The 19,840-nt window shown below is 33.4% G+C and overlaps 1 protein-coding gene and 1 pseudogene across 3 annotated transcripts in view; both read left to right on the top strand.

Annotated features, from left to right (window-relative positions):
* Nucleotides 1-18,078, top strand: part of GKAP1 (G kinase anchoring protein 1) — a 66,869-nt gene extending 48,791 nt beyond the window's left edge. For both annotated transcript variants that reach the window (XM_045562217.1, XM_045562216.1), the window contains 5 exons: nt 7,493-7,594; nt 10,980-11,043; nt 15,260-15,330; nt 16,123-16,200; nt 17,762-18,078. In XM_045562217.1, the coding sequence (XP_045418173.1) occupies nt 7,493-7,594; nt 10,980-11,043; nt 15,260-15,330; nt 16,123-16,200; nt 17,762-17,809 (363 nt within the window). In that variant the 3' untranslated portion in view covers nt 17,810-18,078. The remainder of the gene's footprint in view (nt 1-7,492; nt 7,595-10,979; nt 11,044-15,259; nt 15,331-16,122; nt 16,201-17,761) is intronic.
* LOC123645766 lies at nt 3,189-5,096 on the top strand (annotated as a pseudogene). The gene has a single exon (XR_006737695.1). The product of XR_006737695.1 is annotated as a 60 kDa heat shock protein, mitochondrial-like (transcript).
* Nucleotides 18,079-19,840: the final 1,762 nt, after the last annotated feature.

Here is a 19,840-nt window from a genome sequence, read left to right as displayed (position 1 = left end):
TATGTTCTAGAAATTCTATCCCTAAATTAACCCCTGGAGACATGTTCAAGAAGAATGTTCAAAACTCAATTGTTTGTGATAACAAATCAATAGGAGAAATGAATGAGCCATAGTTATACATAGCAACATGGATGACTAGCAAGAATGTAATGTTTAATGAAAAGTCATCAAATAAGAATAGTTTGATACCACATATGTAAATTTCAAAACAGAAAATTTAATATATTATTCATGGATTCATATACATGTAGTAAAAGACTTAACAAAGGAGAGAATCACAAAATTTGTAATAATGGATATCTTCCAGAGGGGAGGGAAAGGATTGGGGAGAGGCATATGGGGGCTGCCAAAGTGTTGATAATATTCAAATTCTTATTCTGCATATTGGGCTATTTTTCCCTAATGTGTCCTATATATGTGTACATATAATTCTTTGGTGTATGTGAAGTTTTTCTTAAATAAAATTAAGTTTTTGTCTATTATGTCATTGATTGTAGAGGAGGGGAAAAAGAAGATTAAGGCCATTTAAGAATTCTCTACTACTCTCTCTGTATCTACCTCTTTCCTCTCCCCATTGCGTTCCTTTCTCAGAGAAAGAAAGCTCATTCTTATTGCCAAGGTTAAAATCATTTTTAATTACACATACACTAATATAGCAGAAATTTTTAAAGGTGAAAAATAAATCAACCTTAAGTCTACCATTCTTAGCACTACATTTGGTTTCATTTTTGAATAGTCTGTTTCTAGGAAAATGCCACATGCATAGGTATTTTAAAATAATGGTAACTAATGAGTATAGTTTTATATTTATTTTTGTAAACCATATATTATATTCTATCATATTAACATGTTGTAATTTGCTTGGCCATTGCCCTATTATTAAACATTGTTTAGAATTGATTGATATTCATTGAATATCTTCATATATTTAATTTTTTTGATGAATCACTTGGAATAAGTTCTTAAGTGGTAATTTAATCAAAAGGTACATAAACTTCTGTGTTGCTCTTGATGTATATCAACATATTGTCATTCAGCAGCAGGATATGAGCTCACTAATTTCTCTACAACTTCACTAGCATTGTGTAGATCAACCACTCCTGATCCCATCCCCTCTTGTGGCCTTGCGGGCTCTATTTTATTAATTACCCTTGTGGCATATTCCACCCTTTTGTTCTGTGGATACCTTGTCCTCACTATGTCCAAACCCAAGCTTATTACCTTACTCTCCAGACCAACCATTTAGTTTCAGTTCTGTCATCTCTGTTTTTTGCTTCATCATTTTATCCAACTATACAGATTCTAAAACTCCTGTTTCACTTTTCTGTTTTTCAAGATTTTAGAGTTTTAAATCTTTGAAATATTTCTTAAATCTGTCTTCTCTTCCATTTTCACTAACATTTCTCTAATTTAGGGCCTCATTCTCTCTTACTGCTATTATTTCAATAATCTAACCGGTCTTTCTGCCTATTCCCTTTAATGCCAGGTAATTTATCTTACACACTGCTAACAGATGCCTTTTCATAAAGCATGACTTCCACCATGCCATGTTGTGTCCTTAAACTTTAGTGTCTGTTGGATTAAGTACAATGTCCTTGACCTGACCTGGTCATTTAAATTTCTTGGCTGTGCTTTTCAAATTAAGGTTCCTAACCCATTTAATAAGACCTAAAATCACCTTTAGTAGATTACTACAAAAAAAAAATGGCATAGGAGAAAACAGAGTATGTGACACTTACTTATATTTTATGAAATTTTTTTCTGTGTATGCATGCTGTATGTTTACATGCTCAACATATACACATATGTACATACATACATTTATGTGTATGTGCATTCTAAGTCATGATATAAAACATTCCTATCATGGGTCATTGTCAAATAAGTTTGAAAGCATTGTTCTACAGCATTTGGAAGCTGTATTACACTTCAAATTTTCTTCTTGCTGGAGCAGACCACTCTTATCACAGAATGCTGGGTCATTTCCAGCCTTGCTCTATGTACATTCCACATGCCACCTTCTCCCTGAAGCTTTCTCTCACTGCCCCAGCCCAGCCCCAAACATAGAGAAATAAAACCTGGACATGATCTTTTCATTTTTGATACCCCATAGTATTTTGTTTTTCTTACAGCACATTTCACATAGCACATCTTTCTTACCATATTTAATAGGTTGCAAGTCCCTTGTGGGCATAGACTTTATCTTACATATCCTTTATCCCCATTTTAGTATAATATCTTCTGCTCAGAAGATAATTTTACAAATGTATTTATTGAAATATAGGACTTCATTAAAAATGAATATGCATTAAAACAGTATGACTTTGTTTTAAAAAGTAATATCTGTTTATTGTAGAAATTTGGAAACTACTGATAAGTAAAATGAAGAAATGATAATGGCAAAAATAAATATTTAAGTGCTTGTATGTATATGCCAGGCACTGTATTAAATATTTAAAAGGCATGCTCTCATTTGATTTTCAACAATTAACTATGAAGTTTGTGGGTACCATTATCATCCCCAATTTGCATATGTAGTGGGAAAAGAGTTACCTTAATTTCATTCACCTAGAAAAAACTACTACAGTATTGCTATTTGGCATGGTTCTACTTTTCTATGGGTATATGGAAACAGAAATGTAGAAACTGTTATATGGACTACTTGTTCAGTTAAATACAGATGGTTAGCATTTGAAGACATTAAGTAATTCTTATACATTAAATAATTCAGTTTTTAGGTAAATTGCCTTCAATTATCCACACTAAGAAAAATTTTTTGAAATGTACCAATTTGATAAAACATCACTTTGCTTACTAGTGCAATTACATTTTATCATGTTTATTAGTCATACGTCTGTCATATTGGTTGCAACTAGTTTTCCCAGTTTTTCATTTACCTCTTTATTTTGTTACAGTATTTTTTAAGAGTTTTCATCAAGTTAAATCTTTTAATCAGTTTTCTCCCTTTGGTGTCAATTTCAGAAGGTTTTTTCTGTTCAAAGTGATAGTCATACTCATCTATATTTTAAAAAATGCTTGTATGGTTCCATTTATTTTCAAAAGTAAAATAGTATTTATTATTCCATGATAATATACTCAGTATAATACAATTTTGATAAAAGGAAGTTTTAAACAATAAAGTGAAATCCTTCACTCGCTGCTGCCGACCTGCCACGCCGCGTGCACACCCTGTCGCCGCCCTGCAGAAATGCTTCAATTACCCACAGTCCTTCGCCAGAGAAGACCAGTGTCCAGGGCACTGGCTCCTCATCTCACTAGGGCTTATGCCAAAGATGTAAAATTTGGTGCAGATGCCCAAGCCTTAATGCTTTAAGGTGTAGACCTTTTAGCTGATGCTATCGCTGTTACAATGGGGCCAAAGGGAAGAACAGTGATTATTGAATAGAGTTGGGGAAGTCCCAGAGTAACAAAAGATGGTGTGACTGTTGCAAAGTCAATTGACTTAAATGATAAATATAAAAATATTGGAGCTAAACTTATTCAAGATGTTGCCAGTAACACAAATGAAGAGACTGGGGATGGTACCACCACTGCTACTGTACTGGCACGGTCTATTGCCAAGGAAGGCTTTGAGAAAATTAGAAAAGGTGCTAATCCAGTGGAAATCAGGAGAGGTGTGATGTTAGCTGTTGATGCTATAATTGCTGAACTAAAGAAACAGTCTAAACCTGTAACAACCCTTGAAGAAATAGCTCAGGTTACTACAATTTCTGCAAACGGAGAAAAAGAAATTGGCAACATCATTTCTGATACAATGAAAAAGGTTGGAAGAAAGGGCGTCATCACAGTAAAGGATGGAAAAACACTGAATGATGAATTAGAAATTATTGAAGTCATGAAATTTGATCGACGCTACATTTCTCCATACTTTATTAACACGTCAAAAGGTCAGAAATGTGAATTCCAGGATGCCTGTGTTCTATTGAGTGAAAAGAAAATTTCTAGTGTCAAGTCGATTGATTGTACCTGCTCTTGAAATTGCCAGTGCTCACTGTAAGCCCTTGGTCATAATTGCTGAAGATGTTGATGAAGAAGCTCTAAGTACACTCATTTTGAATAGGTTAAAAGTTGGTCTTCAAGTCATAGCAGTCAAAGCTCCAGGATTTGGTGATAATAGAAAGAACCAGCTTAATGACATGGCTATTGCTACTGCTGGTGCAGTGTTTGGGGAAGTGGAGTTCACCCTAAACCTTGAAGATGTTCAGCCCCATGACTTAGGAAAAGTTGGAGAGGTCATTGTGACCAAAGATGATGCCATGCTCTTGAAACATGTATTCAGCTAGTGAATATGAAAAGGAAAAACTGAATGAACGTCTGGCAAAACTTTCAGATGGAGTAGCTGTGCTGAGGGTTGGTGGGACAAGTGATGTTGAAGTAAATGAAAAGAAAGACAGAGTTACAGATGCCCTTAATGCTACAAGAGCTGTTGTTGAAGAAGGCATTGTTCTGGGAGGGGGTTGTGCCCTGCTTTGGTGCATTCCAGCCTTGGACTCACTAACTCCAGCTAATGAAGATCAAAAAATTGGTATAGAAATTATTAAAAGAACACTCAAAATTCCTGCAATGACCATTGCTAAGAATGCAGGTGTTGAAGGATCTTTGATAGTTGAGAAAATTATGCAAATTTCCTCAGAAGTTGGTTATGAGATTTTGTGAATATGGTGGAAAAAGGAATCATTGATCCAACAAAGGTTGTAGGAACTGCTTTATTGGATGCTGCTGGGGTGGCCTCTCTGTTAACTACAGCAGAGGTTGTAGTCACAGAAATTCCTAAAGAAGAGAAGGACCCTGGAATAGGTGTAATGGGTAGCATGGGAGGTGGCATGTTCTAATTCCTAGAATAGTGCTTTACTGTTACTAATGAACTGTGACAGGAAGCTGAAGGCAGTGTTGCTCACCAGTAACTTCAGAGAAGTCAGTTGGAGAAAATGAAGAAAAGGCTGGCTGATGTTTAAGAATATCACTATAACCATCAGTTACTGGTTTCAGTTGACAATATATAATGTTTACGGCTGTCATTATCCATGCCTACAGATAATTTACTTTGTATTTTTGAATAAAAAGACGTTTGTACATTCCTGATACTGGGTGCAAGAGCCATGTACCAATGTGCTGCTTTCAACTTAAATCACTGAGGCATTTTTACTACTGTTCTGTTCACATCAGGATTTTAGTGCTTGCTGTCACCAGATGAGAGGTTAAGAAGCAGCCTTTCTGTGGAGAGTAAGAATAATTGTGTACAAAGTAGAGAAATATCCAATAATGTGACAGCCTTTGTGTAATGAAAATTTGTCTAAAGTTAAAAAAAAGCGAAATCTTTCATATTTCCATGCCCAAAGGTAGTTATTATTAAGACTTTGGTGTATGTCCTTCCAGAATTTTTTCTTTGTACATATCATTATAATTTTGATATCATGCAAATATATTTTATAGTTCTACATCATCATTTTTGGGTGACTTCAGAGTTTTCAATTTGGTGAATTTATATGGTTTGCCTATATTCTATTGTTTGGCATTTAAATTAATGTCTAATTTTTTGTTGTGATAAATCTACAGTGAAAACTCTCATAGATACTTCCCTTCCTCACTTGTCTATTTGAGATTCATTCCTAGAAGTGAGATTCTTTAATTTATAGTATTATATTTCTAATTTTGATTTAGCCACTGAATTCCTTGAACTAGAAACATGGATTGCGGTGTCCATCTTCTTCATCTGCCACATTCAGCCTCATCAAATGCTGGTGATTTTGCCTCCAGATTATTTCTAAGATACACTTGTCTTAATTTATACTTGCTTCTATCCTAATACAAGGCATAATCTTGTCTGATCTGGGTTTGTAGTAGCAATGAAAGGGGTCTTTTTATATGTCTTACCTCAGCATGCAGTGGGGTCCTTTACAAACATACATCTAATATAAACATAAATCCAACAGTCCTGCTCAAAACCCTTTACTGCTTTCCGTTTTATTTAGAATAATATGCAGGCTGTCCTGATAGCTTACAAAGCCCTCTGAGATCAGGTCTCCACCAGTTTTTCCAAAGTCATCTTGTACTATCTTCTCCCTCACTGTGGTCCAACCACACTGGCCTCTTTTTTTCTTTAAATTCTCCAGGCCCTTCCTGCCTCAGGGCCTTTAAACATTGTTCTTTTTACCTAAAAAGCTCTACATTTTACTTAGCCAATTCCTGCCTATCACTCAAGATTCATCTTAAGTATCACTGTCTTAGAGCTTCCCTGATTCACAAGGGAATAATCCACATTTTTCCCTTTATAGCACTGTTTCGTTTCTTCATAGCTTAAACTTTGGTTTCTAATTACAGCATTTGTTTAGGTAACATCTGTCTCCTCCACCAGACAATTCTCCTGAAGGCAAGAATCTTTTCAGTTCTGTTAACCATTGTATACTCAGCACCTAGCAATTAGATGCTCAGTATTTGTGGAATATGTTAGTGTTGCCACATTATTCCTTAGATAAATAGAGCCAATGTATATTCTTATTAAAATATGACTTTGGAGTAATTTTTTAAACTTGAATTTATTTGTTTTGGCGCATGGTACAAGATGACAGAGACTTAACTTGATTTTTTCCAGTTAGCCATTTGTCCTGTAACCTACTATTAATTCTGTAATTCAGGCTTTTCTCACTTTTTAAAAACACTACCTTTACATTACAGTAAATTCTTATATCTCAAGTCTCTTTCTGAACTTTCTTTTTTGGTACGTTGCTCTGTCAACCTAAGTGCCATAACCACACTCTTTTAATTATTTTTGCTATATAATTATTTGATAGGCAAATCCCTCTTCATTAAATTAACTTCTTATTTGTCTCCATCCTGTATTCTCCCAATGAAGTCTTTACTATCTAATTTCCAGAGAACAAAATCCCAATGGAATTTCAGTTGAAATTTTATTGAACTTACAAAGTAACATTTAGCCTTCCCATCTATGAACATACTTTGTTCTGTCATTTTCAAAATTTTGTAATTTTCTTATTATAGGTCCTAAAGATTTCTTATTTTTATCCTTCTGGGTATTTTTTATTACTGTTGAGATTAAATTATTTTTCTAGTTATATCTCCTAGCTTTTAATTGCTAATATAAAGAAAAGCTATTTTTTAAAATATTTTATGCTTATTATTTATTTTAGATTTTTAAGTTATTTTTCAATTCTTATGGATTTTCAAGACAGAGAACTTCTAATGTGTTTATTCCAGGATAGAAATATCCTTTGAAAGCCCTGATATTGTTTTAGGGTGTGTTTGTAGTTTGAGATTAATTATAAATATTTTATTTGCTTGCACTATACATAATTAGATTATATAACTGAGACAAAGTAGAAATGTACTCTAAGTTTGCCTTAGAAAATTAAAATCGGGATTTCCCTCTTAAACTTTTCACAAAGGAATATTGTAAACAAAGCTCAGCAGAAAAATCTTAGGCCTAAAATAAATAGCATTTTTTACTTTTCAGGAAGTGGTTCTGAAGGATGGAAGAATTGAAAGGCTAAAGCTGGAACTTGAAAGGAAAGATGCTGAAATCCAGAAGCTGAAAAATGTGATCACTCAATGGGAGGTTTGTGTCCACTTACACAAGGAAAAAATTCAATAAATTTGCACATTTCCAGTTTTTCTTATATGTAAATGTGTTTAATATTCAGTTAATATAAATAGTCATTCTACTATTCAGGTTTTTAAACCCTTTGAGTAATGATTTCAAGTCAGAATGATAATATATTTGTTTTTAAAAAATCAGCTTTATTGAGATACAGTTTTCATACAGTATATAATTTATTTTTTGTTATAAAATATATGTAACATAACCATTTTAAGTGTACACTTCAGTGGCATTAAATACCTTCACAATATTGTGTAACCATCACCACTGTTCAAAACTTTTTCATTATCCCAAGCAAAAACTCTGTATACATTGAACAACTCTTCATTCTCATTCTCCCCAGTCCCTGGTAACCTCTAATCTCTATGAATTTGCCTATTCTAGGTACCTCACATAGATAGAATCATACAATATTCATCCTTTTGTGCCTGGCTTCTTTCACTTAGCACAATGTTTTCAAGGTTCACCCATGTTGTAGCATGTTTCAGAATTTCATGCCTTTTTATAATTGAATAATATTTCATTGTATGTACACACTATATTTTGTTCACTGGTGTATCTGAGTCCTTGTTTTCAGTTCTTTGGGTATATACCGAAGAGTGTAATTGCTAGATCATATGATAATTCTATGGTTAACTTTTTGAGGAACTACCAAACTATTTTCCATACTAACTGCACCATTTTACATTCCTACCAGCAATGAATAAGGGCTCCAATTCACCAGCACTTATTTTGTATACAATTTATTTTTAACCACAAGTCTGTTTATTACTCTCTTCCTCCTTTAGGCTTTTAAAAAAATCTGTTATTCATCTTAAGTATCATTATTTTTTTACTAATATTAATATTACTAAGTTATTGATAATAGTTATTATTAGTCAATGATAACTGTTATTCATTAAGAGCCTGTAATGTGCCAGGTACTTTTCTGGCCCTGCATCTGTAATAGTGAAAAAATATAAATCAAGTTCCAGCCCTGATGGTTCTTATACTTACCTGCATATGCCTTTAAGAAATGCCTGCTAAACCCTTTTTTGACTGCACCCACCCATCTCCCTTAGCTTTTCATTTATATTTTCCTTTGCTTTTGTTGTACTAGGCACAGGGAATACAAAGATGAGTTAGCAAGAAGCTCATGGTCTAATGGGGAAGATAAACATGTAAATAACTTTAATACAGTGTAGGTTTTATAAATGAGATTTGACAGAGTGCTCCAGAAGCACAGAAAAAGGAATGAATGAGTTACCATAGAAAAGGTGACTTTTCCAGGTAAAGAGTACAGTGTGTACCATGGGAATGGTGAAAGTACATTATAGCTGACATTTTAGAGAAATGGGAAGCTGTACAAGGTGAGATTGGAGAAGTTAGGTGGGGTTAGAATTTGAAGGCATTTGGATTTTAGACAGAGAGGGCAGTAAAGGTTTTTAGAAGGCAAGTGGCATGATAATTGTTTTATGGGATTGTAATGCATGTAGCTGAGGCTTGCAGTGAAAACAGTCTGGTAAAACAGTGAGTAGGTATTGAGTGTAAGAGGAGGAGCACATTTTTTAATTTGTTTGGGGAATGAGAACAAATAGATTCCCATTTTGGACATGTTGAAATTGAAATAGCTGTGGTACATGCAGGCATGTATGCTCAGGATGCAGTTGGACACAGTGGAATCAGAACATATGTGCATTTAACTTTATCAACTCTATATGCTCTTTTTTTCATGAAATTAAAAATACTAGTAAGAACATTGTATATTTTGTATGTGCTTTTTTTGTAAACTACATGTTACACTGGTATCCTATACATTTATGTTTTTATAGATACATTTACTATTCAGGATTATATATACAAAACTATATATGCTATTTTTATATGCAATATAAGGAATTTTCACATGTAATCTTGCTCATTTGCAATTTTTACATTATGAGCTGATTTAGATGCTAAGGTTTGACCGAAAGGTGCCTCCATGTATACTGGTCTGGACCTTGGACAAAAGGCTTGAGCTAGAGTTGGAGTTTGGTGTGAGATATTAATGTAGATTTAAGCCCTGAGATTGGGGATTTCATAGTGAGTATAGTTCCATATTCATAGTGAATATTTCTATATTCATAGTGAATATAGTTGTAGTTAAGTATATATGTTTTTCCTCCTTATGTATTTATGTTTCCATCTGACTTGTCTCCCTTGTACATTGCTAAGCTTCTCAGCAGTCACAGTGGTGACTTATATTCACTATGGTGCTTACTTCAGTTTATTGCATTGACTGTATTACTCAGTAAACATTGTTGATTTATCATCAGTTTAATGGACAAAGTACTATTTAGTAAAAGCCATTTTCATTGGACTTAAAATATATTTAAATTTATTTTACAAAAGGTTTTTAATGTAACTTCTGTACATGTCTGTGTACATGTTGAGAGAAAAAATAACAGTTTCTTATACTGATCTGTTTTCTTTAGGCTTTCGTTTTCTATAATATATTAAATGTATTGTTTTCTCTAATGTATTAATGTATTAAATCTCTGCAAATAATTCAGATAGTGTTACAAGACATTGAATCCTAGTGTGGGCAGAAAATTGCTTGAATATGGATGTTAATGTGGGAACACCATTCCTCTTGTTCATAAATGTATGATTATATCATTTATGTAGTGTGAGAAGAAGCTAAGCCATTTAGAAAAAGAAATTGAAAAGGAGTTGAAAGATATTTCAGTGAATTGCTAATTCACATCAGCCAAAAATTACTATAACAATAATTATTTAGTCAATGGACTAACAAGAGATTAGTTAAACCGTAACTGAGGAGGTATAGAATTGCACTGTAAAATTCAGTAACCACTATAGGTCTATCACAATTTAAATTAGGGTCAAATAAAATTAAAAATTTATTTTCTCAGTCACACTAGCCATGTTTCTAGTATTCCGTTGCTACATATTGGATAGTGGCAGATATAGAACAGATATAGAAAGTTGTAGTAGCTGGACAGTACTGGTTTAGCACTATGAATCATTTTTCTTTTGGTTTTCATCTAAATTATCTTAAATTGTTTAAGGGTCTTAATCTGAGAAGAAAAAGAAAATTCAGAAAAATTTAGTTTTAACCTGAGTTTTTTGCACTTTTATCCCTCTCTTCCTTAATTTTTAATCACTTATAATATTAATATCTATTATTGTACCAGCGATTTAATTTAATTAGTAGTTTTGACTACATTTTTTCCGTCGTATTTCTTTGAAAAGTAGTTCATGTCTTTGAGTGAGCCTAGAATTCACAGCTCCGTAAATTGATAGTAAATCATTAATTACATCATTTACTTTTTAAAAAATTAAATCTTTTTTCTTTGACTATTAGGCAAAGTATAAAGAAGTAAAGGCAAGAAATGCACAGTTATTGAAAATGCTTCAGGAAGGTGAAAGTAAGTGATTTGTATGTTTTTAGAATTAAAAGTTTACCATAAAATCTGAACATAATTTTTCAAATATGTGATTTATCAAGTCAACAAAATAGTGTTTGATAGCACAGTAGGGTGACTATAGTTAACAATAATTTGTGTATTTCAGAATAGCTAGAAGAAAACATTTGAAATATATCCAACACAAAGAAATGGTAAATGTTTAAGATGATGGTTATCCTAAATACTCTGATTTGATCATTACACGTTGTAATGCATGTATCAAAATATCACATATACCCCATAAGTATGTACAATTATTGTGTATCAATAAAAAATAATTTGGGAAAAAACTCAACAAAATGAAAAGGTTTCCCAAAGTGATATAAGCTGGATATATTGATATCATTATAAGCTGATAATGTTATTTTTACAAGTCACCCTTACAGTACCTTAGTTTTAAACCTTAGTTTATGACTATTCAGGTAAGAGAAACCCTTAAAATTTCAATTCTTATAAATTACTGGACTATATTTAGAGAGAAAACAAGCATAACATTTGCTTAGGAGTCTGCTTTTTAGTTATTATATATTTATGTATATAGTTGTTTTTATATATATATGTGCATATATATACACACACACATGTATTATATAGGCTGTCATCACTTTTAGGTTTTCCTTCTTCTTTCCTTTTCCCCCACCCCAGAACTCTTTATACTTTTGCTGCTACTCTAAACTTTTGACAAGAGATCACCAGCAGGAAGCCAAGGAAATCAATCTAAAAAATGTAGAGATAATAAGATTAGTAAAGTTGATGTTATATGAGAGCCCCTGAAATCACTTGTGTTCTTAGTAACACTTACTTGAAAGTTCTGTGAAAATTTTCCATTTGTAACAGAAAAAGAAATGTGTATTTTTAATATGAGATTTATGCAAAGGAAATTACAGGCCACAAGAGAGACATAGACATAAATAAATGAAAAAATCTCCTGAATACACAAAATTAAATATAAGAAACAATTTTCCTTTTAATAAATGCTAATGAAATCCCAAATGTAGCTCTTGTGAGTACTGTATAGAACTTAAGAAATTGTGAAACTCACATTGAAGAATAGAAAAACAAGATACCAGAAGTTGTTTTCAGATTTGAATGTACAGGCAGCCAGCCATCTCTGTGGATTTCGCATCTGTAGATTCAGCCAATTGTGGATCGAAATATTTTTTAAAAAATTGCACCTGTAATAAATATATACAGATATTTTTATTGGAATTACTCCCTAAATAATACAGTAAAACAATTATTTACATAGCATTTACCTTTTATTAGGTATTATAAATAATCTAGAGATAATTTAAAGTATGCAATACAATATGCATAGGTTATATGCAAATACTATGCCATTTTATACCTCAGATTTTTATATCCTTGGTAGGTCCTAGAACCAATCCCCCATGGATACCGAGGAATGACTGTACTGGCAGTAGAACTCTCTCAACCAAAATTTCAACTATATTACAAAGCAACAGTTATCAAAACGATATGAATAAAAACCAGAAATCATGTCTGGTTAAACAGAATGGGTAGTCTTGAAATAGTGTCAAACTTACATTTTTTTTTGTAAGTTAACTATTATGTAACTTAACTATGATGAAATAGAGATTAAAGAATAGTGGGGAAAGCATTATTTGGACATTTGGATGTCAACATCATGAGATTAATTTAGACCTGTGCATTTTACTGATCTCCATCTGGGTCCTTTAGTGAACAAAACTATGAAAATTAAAAAAAAAAAGTGTTTAGAGGATATCTTTCTAATTGAAGAAGTGGGCTGGGCACGGTGGCTCACGCCTGTAATCCTAGCCATCTGGGAGGCCGAGGCGGGTGGATCACTCAAGGTCAGGAGTTCGAGACCAGCCTGAACGAGACCCTGTCTCTACTAAAAATGGAAATAAAAAAATTATCTGGACAACTAAAAATCTATATAGAAAAAATTAGCCGGGCATGGTGGCACATGCCTGTAGCCCCAGCTACTTGGGAGGCTGAGGCAGTAGGATCGTTTAAGCCCAGGAGTTTGAGGTTGCTGTGAGCTAGGCTGACGCCATGGCACTCACTCTAGCCCGGACAACAAAGTGAGACTCTCTCAAAAAGAAAAAAAAAGAAGTGAAGAGTATCGTTGGAAATTGAATGTATGAATTCTAAATACATAAATAATATTCCCCACTAATAAACCATTGTAGAAAGTGAGAAAGTTAACTGATAAAAGCTTGCTCTTGAAAATAGATTAAAAATGACTATCGGAATTAACATCAGTGTCCATACTCCACACTATAAGTAATTCAAGCAGAAAAATTTTATATAGGATCATTACATGAAAATACTTGTAACATTCTAGCATTTATAATGTAAATGTAAGTACAGTCAGTTCTGTTATAATGCAACATGTATTCCTAAAAATCACCAGCCTCTGCAAAATCACAGTTAAAAATGACTTAGGAAAATGGGGTTAGGAGCATAACACTCAAAAATTTTATCAGTGACACATTAAAAAAGATGGGAACTTAATAAAAAACAGTAACAGTTTTACACATGTTAAAATGGTTAAATGCACAAATACCATATAAATATGGCACTTTACCTTAAAAAAAACCTTAAGTTTGCTTGTGGGGAGGTAGGCTTCAGAAGGATTGCAGCTTGTGTGTTACTGTTACATGGCGGAAAGATGGAAAATTGTAACACCAGTTGGGTGTAGTTCTTAACACATGGTGAACTGAGGTAGCTGGTGGATATCTGAGGTGTATACCTGGGTACAGTTTTCTGTGCTCATGAAATTGTGCTTCAGTGGACTGAAAATTTTTGTAATGTTCAAGTTACCTAATATATCAACCTCATTGAAATAAATTTATGTTTTCAAAAAAGGTATATAGGAGAACTGACTGTAATTGAAGTATTATATAAATTATTAAAAATTACTAGTTTTTAGTGAGTGTATATAAACCTGGGAATGAAGGAGTAGAAAATACAATTTGTGAGAGTTCTCACACTGATTCTTAAGATACTATGAGTTGATTCTTGACACAGTGCCTCATCTTACTGAGCATCATATTAAGCTATGAAGAAAACTGAATTTTTTCACATTGGCAGAGTTGTGGTGACGTCAGTACTCATGTATTTGAACATTGCCTCCTTTGCTAATTTTATTACAGTTTTACCTCTTCAGTCTCTCCCAGCTTGTTTTCAAAGTAAAGAGTTAGTTTTTCACACATTAATCATTATTACGGGTTAAGAAGGTTCTCACCTAAGCAAAAATTTCCAAAGATTAGGAAACATAGGTGCCAAAATACAGGTCTCTTGCTTCCCCCAAAGAGTGAAAAACCACACGAGACAAATGAATAGTTCTGAGAGACCACAGATACTGTATGATCAGTTATGATCATGTGAGCTACATTTATTTGACAGTGCTTTATTGGTATGAAAAGTCAGAGAATAATAATTTTGTTGGACTTATAGTATGCTCACCCAAACAATTTAAAAAAAAAATCACTCTACATTGTTTTTAAAATCTTGTTTTAGGACTAGTAAAAGTATTTAAAGTTTTTTTCTATGTGAAAATTTTTATTTTCTTGTGTCCTTGTCCTATTTATTATAGATGTAAAAATTAATCTTTCATCATATCAGTGCAATTAATATTTTAACACCACAGAAAATGTAAATTTTTCAAAAATTGCCATGTTGATAATAATGATGGGAATTTACTGGTGAAAACCAAAAAAAGAAAGAAAGAGGCCAGGTATGGTAGCTCATGCCTATAATCCCAGCACTTTGGGAGGCCAAGGTGGGAGGATTGCTTAAGGCCAGGAGTTCGAGACCAGCCTGGACAATATAGTGAGATCCCATATCTACAAAAAATTCACAAAAATTAGCTGCTGGTGGTTCACACCTGTAGTCCCAACTACTTGGGAGGCAGAGGCATGAGGATGGCTTGGACCCCCAGGAGTTTGAGGCTGCAGTGAGCCATGACTGTACTGCTGCACCACAGCCTTGGGCAAGACTCTGTCTCTTAAAAAAAAAATTTACCAGTGAAAAATAAGAGTTATGTAAGGTCAAGAAGTATATGCATAAAGTATCAAGACAAGAAATCATTGTTCTCACTGTACTGCTATGTCTTGGTTCACTAAAGTATTGTTAAAGTATTTGAGTAACTGAAAAGACTATACTGCTGTTTTTCCTTTTTTATCAGTGAAAGATAAAGCAGAAATACTTCTGCAAGTTGATGAATCACAAAGTATCAAGAATGAGCTAACTATACAGGTAAGGAATTGTGGAGCATACATGACTGGTTTTCTTAAGCTATTCTTTAGTCTTGAATTACTAAACATGACTAAACAGAAATAAAGCCCATCAACACTGCAAGAAAGTGATATAAGTTATACTTTATTCTTATTATTGTGTAATAGCAAATAAATGAAGATTCTGTTTATTACACTAAGGGAGGTAGGTATGTTGTGAAGAATAGGGGAAGATAAGGTTGTATTTTAATGGATTATGAATATAGAGACAGACAGGGCAGATAGCACTTATCCTGTACCTGGACTTAATTTTGTCCCCTTCACATCCTTATTCTGTCTTTCTTAGAACAGTAAACTAGTTCTATGTATCTTTAACATACAGCTTTGTACAATGCCTAATGGAAATTATGGGGAGGGTTTCTCCTCCATTACTCATCCACCTAGTTGTCAAAAATCATCATTGTGAGTAAGTCTTAAGAATTAGAGTTTTTGTGGCCAGGCATGATGACTTATGTTTGTATTCATAGTACTTGAGGAGGCTGAGGCAGGAGGATTTCTTGAGGCCAGGAGACCAGCCTGAGCAAAAGAGAGACCCTGTCTCTACAAACAATAGAAAAATCAGCTGGGCATGGTGATGTGTGTGGGAGGCTGAGGAAAGAGGATTGCTTGAGCCCAGGAGTTTGAGGTTGCAGTGAGCTTTGATGATACCACTGCACTATAGATCAGGCAAAAGAGCAAGATCCTGTCTCCAAAAAAAAAGTATTTGCCAAAAAAGACAAAAACTGTCTTTTCCTTATTGACTATTTGGTTATAGGTGACTTCACTTCATGCTGCATTAGAACAAGAAAGATCTAAAGTAAAAGTATTACAAGCAGAATTAGCCAAATACCAGGTATGCTTTTATAATTTTAAAGTGTTTTCATTACAAAAAATACATTTGTAATAGATAACTGTGAAAATAAATGTACTATTTTATTCTTAGGCAAAAATATATTCACCGCGTATATTGCTAATTTTGTTATTGGTCATATAATTTACAATTTGGATGTTAAGGTTATTCTAGATATTGGTATGTACCATAATAACTAAAGTAATTAAGGAAAATCCTTGGTACTAGATAGAAGATATGGCATACATGCTATTGAATCATATTGGGGAAAGGTACAAAATGATAATTGTCCCATTATATCATAAATCTGATCACTTGGATACAGTGATATCTCCTAGATATCCCCATTGTAAAGCTATCTTTTCCTCTCTATAATTAATAAACGGGAAAAATAAATTGCAGTGGTCAGGAATAAATGACAGCATCTTATACTGGGGTATTGTTTTATTTTGTTTTAGAAGGTTAACATAGAAATGTTTTTGACCCTAAGAGGGAAACTATAGTCAGAAAAAGGATGAAAGAAATGAAGAGAAGCTACCTTTACTATCAATGAGTTGGGGCTGCACATGCCCCAATACAACCACCATGTTGAGAAATTCACTTCCACAGACAGATAGTCCCCAAACTTGGCTGATCAACAGGATCACTTGAATGCTTTTTGAATTACCCATTGTTAGCCAATTGAATAGGTGGGGACAAGGCCTAGATGTTAGAATTTTTAAAATGTTACTACTTATAGGTGATTCTAATCATCAACTAAGTTTGGGTACCATTGCCATAGTCTATAAAAGTGGGGGAAACTATAAAACTATTGTAAGGGAAATACATCAAACCATCATTTATGGTTAAATTGGGGTTAATTATGGATGATTATAATTTTCTTCTTTGTATGTTTGTACTTTCTATATTGTTGCAATGCAGTGGGTATTTTTAAATCAGAAAAAAGTAGAAAATGTTATGTTAAAAGTAATTTGTATAAAATTCTTCTAGTCTTTTAAGCTACCTTTCTTTTTCCTTGGCTCAAGTCAAATACCATAAATGGTTTTTCATATGGAACAAATTAAATACAGATTTATATATGCCACTACCTACTTTTCAATCCACAGATGAACCTAATCAAATTTCTAATGCTACTATGAACAACAATAGACAAAACTTGAATTATAAATTGAATTACCTGAAATGTAATGAACTGAATTACTAAATTTGCTGATCATATGGAGCAAATTAAATGTGTGGTTTATTTTAGTATTGATCAAAACGTTTATTTTTTTTTTAATTCTGAGATGGTCAAAATGAGCTCTGAAAATAAGATATGGGTGATCTTACTAAGCCAAGACTAAATCAAAGAGAAGTAATTGTTTTCTACAACCTGCTTTAACCATTTATAGAAATAACCATTTGAAAATAATTTAGTGGTATGTAGATTCAAATTTACAACAAATTGAAAAAAGAGGTTGTCTCCTTCTCATACCCAAAAATGCCTTTGGTCTCATATATTTTTAAAATGAAAATGGCACCAAAATGGTTTTTCCTGAATAATTTGCTCTATTTTTCTTTACAGGGTGGCAGAAAAGGGAAAAGAAACTCTGAATCTGACCAGTGTAGGTGATTACATTAGCCTTTGAAGTCAACACAAAAATTAAAACTTTCAGGATTTTGCAAAAATGTACATATTTAATGCTGTGCAACTGCTAAACTATGCAGTTTTTGTTGAAAGAACTAAAAGCAACTAGCTCACTAATAGTCTATAATTTTATGTTCTTTTGGCTTAAAGTGAAAAGAAATATAGAATTTCAGCAGAACTCAGTGATTATTGTTTACTATCCATACTTCTTATCACTTTAGTTTTTCATCAGTCAATAAAATTAATTTACTCTTACACTAATATGTTTGATTTTTTAAGTTTCAGAAACAACGTGAAAGTATTATATTTTGCTTACATCACAATCAGTTGGGTCCTTTCAACTAGAACATTCTCACAAGCATCAAACATGCTTTACCATTTCTCATTTAAAGAAAAACAAAAACCTCTTCAAACTGTATTCCTCTCTAGCTGCAACTGTATCTCTCCTCTTCTTGCTAGCAAAACTTCTCAAAAGATAGGTATACGTTCTCACTTCCCACTCACTCAGTCGTGATGTACTCACCACTTCATTAAAACTGCTCTCTAAGGTCACAAGGGGCACAATTCTACTCACCCAAAACAATCAAATAATGGGAAAAAATGTATGAAACAACAGTTTTCAAAACACTGGACATCAGGCAACAAATGACATTGATCCCTGAGAGACAGGAGACAAATGAGATGAGCCCTACTCTTGCCCCAGCCTACTGCCTTGAAAGGAGTTCCAGGCCACGGTGCAGAGACGAGAAACCCAGGCAGAGCCTACCACACTCTCTGTGTTAAGGAGATGAATCTGAGAGTTCACAGAGAACAAAGCATCTAAAGTCCCTGGGACGAAGTATCTGAGAAAAGAGGAACATGGAGAAAGATCTCCATATATCTGCAGGGGCTCTGCCTTGATAGCAATGCATACGTATGAGGAAACTACATGAGGCAAGGGAATCAACCTAAAGGATGAGAGGTAACAGTGTCTAGGGACTCTGTACACAAAATTAGGAATAGTGTCTCTTCCCAGAAGCCAGATTAAAAAATCACACAATACACAGGGCATTGGGTAGACTACACACAAAAGTCTTGCCTCAGTCATAGGGAAGAGCCCAGAGAGGGAATAGTCCTAAACTGAGCATTGTATACTCAGTGAAAATTCCTCTAAAAATGAAGGCAAAATAAGGATTTTTCAGATAGGCAAAAGGCAAAAGAATTCATTGCTAGAAGATACATATCACAAGAAATGTTAATTCCTTCATACAGAAAGAAAATGATAGCAGATGGAAATATGTATCTACAGAAAGGAATGAAGAACATAGGGTAATAAATTGCATGGGGAAATATATTTGATTTTTTTCTTATTAAGTAAATCTTTATAAAAGATAATTGTTATAAATAAGAACAATGTAATGTGAGGTTTATAACATTTGTGAAAGCAAAGTATATGACAGCAGCACAAAGTTCAGCAGTGGAGAAGTGGAACTATGCTGTTATAAGATTCTTGTACTATACATGAACTGATACAAAGTCATTTGAAGGTAGACTGTGATAAATTAAAGATCTGTACTGTAAACCCCAGAGCAACCACTAAAATAACCAAACAAGGCATTGTGGCTAATAAAGTCAACAAAAGTGATAAAGTGGAATCATAAAAACATTTAGTTCATCTAAAATAAGGTAGGGAAAATAGGAACAAAGAACAGATGGGACAAATTGAAAATGAAAAAGATTATAGATTTAAACCTAAGCACGTCAGAAGTCACATTACATGCAAATGGTCTAAATACCCCAATGAAAAGACGGAGATTGTCAGATTTGATTCTTTAAAAAGCAAGATCTGATTGGATGCTTCCTATAAAAAATAAATATAAAGATACAAAAGGAATTGCACTAGCAATGAGCAGGTGGAAATTGAAATTAAAGAATACAAACCCCAAGGGCATTTCTCCTTCTTTTATTACCAGCTTTTGGCACAGATAACATTTCTTATTGAAACACCAGTCTATTCTTATCAGTCAGAGATCAATA

The sequence above is a fragment of the Lemur catta genome, chromosome 10 (genome assembly GCF_020740605.2).
Source record: "Lemur catta isolate mLemCat1 chromosome 10, mLemCat1.pri, whole genome shotgun sequence".
Classification (NCBI taxonomy): Eukaryota; Metazoa; Chordata; class Mammalia; order Primates; family Lemuridae; genus Lemur; species Lemur catta.
The sequence above is the reverse complement of the archived record's forward strand: the minus strand, read 5'-3'. Positions and strand labels throughout refer to the sequence as shown.